Below are 6,667 nucleotides of genomic sequence, written 5' to 3' on the forward strand. Positions count from 1 at the left end.
TGAAACATTGATGCGGACCATTGCGAGGTTGATATAAGAAACATAATCCCATGAAAAGTTTTGGTAAGGGGCCATGTGGTGCATGTGGATTGCGTGTGCCCCTCCCCCTCCCCTCCCAAAAAAAAAAAAAACCCTTTGGTGGCTCCATGTGCGTTTGTCTGCATGCTTGCCCACGCAACCCCGCCATCTGCACGCCCGCCCACTTGTGCGACCTTGCCCGCACAAGCGGCTGGGCAATAGGCACCAAGCGCATGGAGTTTGGATTATGTTTCTTATATCAATCTCCCATGAGACCTCTTGCCACATTATGAAACGTGCTTTGAAACATTGATGTGGCCCCTTGCGAGGTTGATATAAGAAACATAATCCCACAAAAAGTTTTGATAAGGGGCCAAGCGCCTGGCAATGACATTGTTTGAGAGTTTTGGATTAATTTTAATTCACAAACCGACTTTCCAGAATCCATAGAGACCACCCAAGGCTTCAAGTCTCAAGTCTCAAGAATCAAGATAGCGCCAAGTTCGAAGTCTAACGACGGAGTAGACTTTTTCAAATCTCTCGTCTTTTGTAATTCCAAATTCCACATAGTCTTACATTTCAACCTTGCGACAAAGACTCTCGCGCCAAGGAGACTTTTGTGCTGCCTCTCTATCTCACGCTGATCAAGTCTCCCTCTCGCGCTCTCAATCTCTCTCTGCTCAGAACTTCGTCTCTCAAATCAGAGAGCTAGCTCATACCTGCACTCTGTAGTCTAGCTCACACCTCCTCAGCAGCAGCAGCAGCAAGCTCGTTGCTGCAATGGAGAGCAAACAAGAAAGGAAGGATCAGCAGCAGAAAGCTATCGCTCCGCATGTGGTGTGCCTCGCCTTTCCGACAGAAAGTCACATCAAGCCTATGATGCAGCTTTGCGAGCTGCTGGCCTCCAAGGGCACCAGGGTGACCTTCGTCACCACAGGCGTCCAGATCGACCGCATGAAGGAGGCCGCCATGATCGATGACGAGATCAATATCATGAGCAGGCGCAGCTGCAGCTCCTCTGCTAACGCTACAATTAGTAATAATAATAATGTGCGGCTGGCGGGCATCCAGCCGGATATGGCAGTCACTGATTCTTATAGCTCTGGAGACCAGAATCTGGAGCTCCCATTCTCCCGGCTCATTCAAGACTCTCCAGAAGGTGTCTCCCTCATCATCTTCGATGTTCTCGTGTCATGGGCTTACCATGCAGGCTCCAAGCTGGGCATACCCACTGCGGGCCTTTGGCTATCCGGGCCCTTGAGCTTTGTAGCCTCCTGGTACATCCCTCTGCTTCTATCGCAAGGAATTTTGCCTATCAAAGGTAATAGACATTAGACTGCACCCTCTCTTATATTAAGAATGACGCCTCGTGGAGTGCTTACTACCTATCAAAGTTGTCTATCAGATTGCATTCTGTAGTTCTAAGCATGCTTTTGATCAACTTATATTGGAACTGTAACTAACACCTTAACCAATATCGTCTGTCAACAGTATACATACCATGCATATAGATTTCATTGACTCCAAAATCAGGTTGAATTCTCTTCCTTTGCATACTACAGATTGGGATTATGGTTAGCACGTCTTAATCACGCAGATTCTGTAAGATTGCAAGCATCATCCTTTTGGATTTACATCGGGATTATGATTAACACCTCTTGACTATGCAGACTCCAATGATAAGAACGCTCTGGAGACGCCTATCACATGCATCCCGGGGCTGCGGCCGGCACTCTTCAGAGTGAAGGATCTGCCATCCTCCTTTCTGGTCGAGGATCTAAGCTCCAACCCGATGTTCCAGATTGCCTCAAGCCGGGTTGGAGCCCTACGGGAGTCGACATGTCCAGTGCTGCTCAATTCAGTGGCAGAGCTGGATGCGGAGTTAGAAGGCATGCAGGGGCTGCCCAAGCTGATTCACGTAGGACCGATATTCACGTTGGGAGGGGGACTAAGAAGCCTCTCGTCAGGCGGCGGAACACCCATGTGGCAGGAGTGGATCGGTGCCAGGGCGGCAGGCTCGGTGCTTTACGTCTCGTTCGGGAGCTTAGTGGTGCTGCCCGGCAGCAAAGCCAAGGATATCGCGATGGGGCTCGTAGAGAGCGGGCGGCCCTTTGTATGGGAGTGTCGCCCGAGCCTGACGGACCCCACCACCATGGCAGAGATCCAGGGCCACGTCAGCTCGGGTTCGGCCAATCAGCGCGCACTGCTGGTGCCTTGGGTCCCGCAGGCGCAGCTGCTGGCCCACCCGGCCGTGGGGGGCTTTCTCACGGACTGCGGCTGGAACTCGGTGCTGGAGGCCATGTGGGCCGGCGTCCCCATGCTGGGCTTTCCCCAGCTGGCGGAGCAGCGCATGACCTGCCGCATGATGGAGCACGTGTGGGGCGTCGGGAAGGAGCTCCAGCTCCTCGATGCTGATCGCGACGCCGATCGTGGTAGCCCCGCAGCCAAACACGTGGCCAGCAGCGTGGCCAGCATTCTCGATAGCCACGTGGCGGATGGGCTGAGGGAGCGCTGCGCCTACTGGCAACAGACCATCCGCATGGCGGCGACTCCGGGTGGCTCGTCCCTTCGCAATCTCGACAACCTCCTCCACCGATCCAGTGTAGGTCTGAAAGAATGAAGTTGGAGTGTGACAAATGCACATATGCGTGACATACTCATCTAATTCTGATTCTATATATTATTTAGAGCTTTCTCTTGGGATCTCCATCTATCTAGAAAGCTCCCTAAACTATGTGGTATAAGGAGGAGAATAACGTGGGGGTTGCAATTATTTTCTCTCTTTCTCTCTCTTTTAATTGAACACATACACACACACATTCTTTCTTTCTCTTTTTTAATTGAATAAGGATATGATCATGGAAAAGGGAAATGTGAGTTTTTGAAAAAATTTATATTACTTTCTCTCTCTCTCTCTCTCTCTCTCTCTCCTTTTTTTCGAGAGAGATGAATTTATTTTTTAATTAAATATATGAAACACAGTTGTAACCTTTTTTAATTAAATTAATTTTCAATTAATTTTATATTTTTAAATTAAATATATGAAACATAGTTGCAAACCTTTTAGGCAAGTTGCATGTTTTTCCTAAGGAGTTTCTTTATAAATTTGTAAAAAAAGTAGTTGTAAAAAAGGTGAAAATATCAACATATATATTTATGAAATTATATCAAATTTACAAGTTTTTAAAATGCTAATAATTTTCACACGGTTAATTTTAAAAGTACCATAAGTTTTAGCAATTTAGATTTCCTATGCATAATTGTTAAGAATTCTTAAAATCATGTGATCTAAAAGATGCTTATTTTTAGTTTAGATTTAATTACCTCATACTTTTTTTAAATGCAAACTATAAAACTTTTCAAGATTCTCATATTATATCCTTGTCACATAAGTTGTTCTCTTTGAGACATTTAAGTTTTGCACAAAATGGGTTATCTTATATAAGGCTCTTCTCGTGAATTCAATTAAAGCTAAACCTATTAATCAAAAACTTGAATGCATAGTATCATTATGTATAGATAGGGAAGCTATGATATAGTCTAGGCAACCTTGGTCATGGTCTTTTACAATAGAAATCAAACAACTTTGCAACTATTGACATATGTATACCATAAACACTAGAGTTTTAAATTAAAATATTAAAGGCATTTGATATACAGAAATAGTATTGCGTCATAGCGAGGTTGGGCCAACCAATGTAATTGTACATTAGATGAGGCTACACACTCCCCCCTACCTAGGCTTCTATGGTTATAATCTTACTACTATATTATTTTAGCTATAGATTTGGAAAGCCCCGAACCTCCAGAGGGCTTCCCGAACCTACCCCCTTTTCTAAACCTCCTTTCTTTAATCAAAACCCTCTTCCCTCCTCTTTTTCTCACGTGGAATATCTCATTTTCTCTTCCCCTTCCCTTTTTTCATCAAAGCCTCTCCCCTCACCTCCATTTTTAAAATTAAAACCCTCTCCCCTCTCTCTCACTTATAATCTCTCTATTTCTTTTCCCCATCCCCTTTTTAATTAAACCTCCCCTCCCTCTCTCATGTGTAGGGCCTAGGTTTTCTCTCTCTCTCTCTCTCTCTCTCTCTCTCTCTCTCTCTCTCTCTTTTAGATTAAACTTTTTAATTTAAAAGCTTTTTTTAATTTAAAGTTTTTCAAACATAGTTTTTCACACACTTTGAGAAGGAGATAGAATAAGAGAGAGAGAGAGAGAGAGAGAGAGAGAGAGAGAGAGAGAGAGAGAGAGAGAGAGAGAGAAGAAGAAGAAGAAGAAGAAGAATGATAAAAAGAAGAAGATGAAGAGAGAAGGGGGAGAAAGAGGAAAGAGAATAGTCATTTTTTAATTAAACATTTTTCCTCCCCCCTCCCCTCCCTCTCTCTCATGTGTAGGGCCTAGGTTTTCTCTCTCTCTCTCTCTCTCTCTCAGATTAAACTTTTTAATTTAATTTTTTAATTAAATATTTTAAAAGATTTTTTTAATTTAAAGTTTTTCGAACATAGTTTTTCACACACTTTGAGAGAGAGAGAGAGAGAGAGAGAGAGAGAGAGAGAGAGAGAGAGAAGAAGAAGAAGAAGAAGAAGAAGGATAAAAAGAAGAAGAAGAATGATAAAAAGAAGAAGACGGAGAGAGAAGGAGGAGAAAGAGGAAAGAGAATAGTCATTTTTTAATTGAACATTTTTCTTCTCCCCCTCCCCCCTCTCTCTCATGCATAGGGTCTAGGTTCTCTCTCTCTCTCTCTCTCTCTCTCTCTCTTAGATTAAACTTTTTGTTTAATTAAAATAAGGGGAGAGAGAGAGAGAGAGAGAGAGAGCAAAAAAGAAAAAAGAGGAGAGGGAACAGAGAGAAAGACATAGAGAAGAAAATGAGAGAGAGAAAATAAGAAGAAGAAGAGAGAGAATTTGAACACAGAGAGAATTATAGAGAGAGAAAAGACAAAAATTTAAAGAGAGAAGAAAAAAGAAAAAAGAGGAGAGAGAAGGAAAGGAGAGGAGAGGGGGGAGAGAGAGAGAGAAGAAGAGAGAGGAAAAGAAGAAGAGAGATGGGGAAAAAGAGGAAAGAGAAAAGAGATGGGGAAAAAGGAAAAAAGAGAAAAGAGAAAAGAGAAGAATAATTTTTTAAGAGAGAGAGGAAGGGAGAGAGGAGAGAGGGGGAAGAGAGAGAGAGAGAATATAAAATTTAAAAGAGAGAGAATGAGAGAAGAAAAAGATAAAATTTAAAAGAGAGAGAGGGAGAGAAGAAAAAAATGAAAATTAGGAGAAAGGGGAGAAGAAGAAAAGGGGACAGAGGGAGAGAGAGAGAGAGGAGAAGAGAGAGAATATAAACATAAAGAGATAATTATATATAAGGAAAAGATAAAATTTACATACTTTAAGAGAGACTGAGGGGGGGAGGAAGAAAGTGAAAGAAGAAGAAGAAGAGAGAGAGACCATGTAAAGAGAATTATAGAGAGAGAAAAGATAAAATTTAAAAAGAGAGAGAGAATAAAAAATAGAGGAGAAAGAGAGAGAGAGAGAGAGAGAGAGGGAGAGAGAGAGAGAGAGAAAAGAAAAAATTTAAAAAGAGAATGAAGAGAGAGAGAGAGAAGAAGAAGAAAAAAAAGGAAAAAAGAGGAGAGGGAGAGAGAAGGAAAAGAGAGGAGAGGGGGGAGAATAAAAGGAGAGAGAGAGAAGAAAAGCGGGGAGAGAAAAAAAGGAGAGAGAGAGAGAACCAGGAGAGAAAAAAAATAAACTAAAATAGAAGGCAAAGAAAGAGAGAGAGAGAGAGAAAATTAGACAGGGAATTGGGGAGAGAGAGAGAGAGAGAGAGGAAAAAGAGGAGAAAGAAAGATGAGAAATGGATTGTTGAGCGAAGTTGCCCTTTGCCTTGCCGCTTTGAGGCAGCGAAGTTGCTGCGAAGTGGCCTAGCGTTCTGTGTGCGCGAAGCGCGCGTGGAATGCTAGTATACAATATTTAACTCATACATGTATTGTGTGATGTACCACTTACTACGTCCACCTTGCTAGCTTGGCCATGTAAATGAATTGTGATTGAAGGATCAAATATTTAATAGGACAAGTGAAATGGAGTGGCCTTTGATTGGTTTTTGCAATGTCAACATGACATATCTATTAGTTCTAGCATTGAACAATGCATATTTAAACAAAAAAGATAGAGCACAAAAATGCCACTCTATAAAAGTAGATAAAGTACTATGGGCAATCTAATTTACAACAACAACTATAATTGAATAATACTCATGGATTTTATGTGCAAAAATTCTTGACCATGATTTTGTTTTTTGAATGCATGAAATGTAGATTCTTGAATTATTTTCACTTCTAGTGTAGTGTAGAGGTAAAAAGAAACAAAAAATATAAATGAAACTTCAATGCAATACTTTGGAATAGAGAAATCTCAAACTTTTACATTGTTTTTCGAAAAGTCAATGCGTTGCGTCAATGAAAATAAGGAGTATAGTCATAGAATGCCATGTTCTTTCATTGCATAATACATTACTCACTTTCAAAATTAGATTCCCTTGTTAACTAGTAGCAACCTTGATTTACTAAAAATTTAATATTGTTTGGATTCATTTTAAAATTCACAACTCAAAAACGTTTTTTTTTGTGGACACATAAAGTTATAGTATATATAAAGGAAAAGCTTAC

The 6,667-nt window shown here is 41.4% G+C and overlaps 1 protein-coding gene across 1 annotated transcript; it reads left to right on the top strand.

The window, feature by feature from the left end:
• The first annotated feature begins 629 nt into the window (after positions 1–629).
• Positions 630–2,816, top strand: LOC148031375 (UDP-glucose:p-hydroxymandelonitrile O-glucosyltransferase-like). The gene is made up of 2 exons (XM_087685738.1): positions 630–1,339; positions 1,689–2,816. The coding sequence occupies exons 1-2, from the start codon at positions 799–801 to the stop codon at positions 2,636–2,638; spliced, it is 1,491 nt and encodes a 496-aa protein (XP_087541864.1). The 5' UTR covers positions 630–798; the 3' UTR covers positions 2,639–2,816.
• Positions 2,817–6,667: the final 3,851 nt, after the last annotated feature.

Source organism: Lygodium microphyllum, chromosome 9 (genome assembly GCF_053477565.2).
Source record: "Lygodium microphyllum isolate KBCC chromosome 9, Lygodium_microphyllum_v1.1.10, whole genome shotgun sequence".
Classification (NCBI taxonomy): domain Eukaryota; kingdom Viridiplantae; phylum Streptophyta; class Polypodiopsida; order Schizaeales; family Lygodiaceae; genus Lygodium; species Lygodium microphyllum.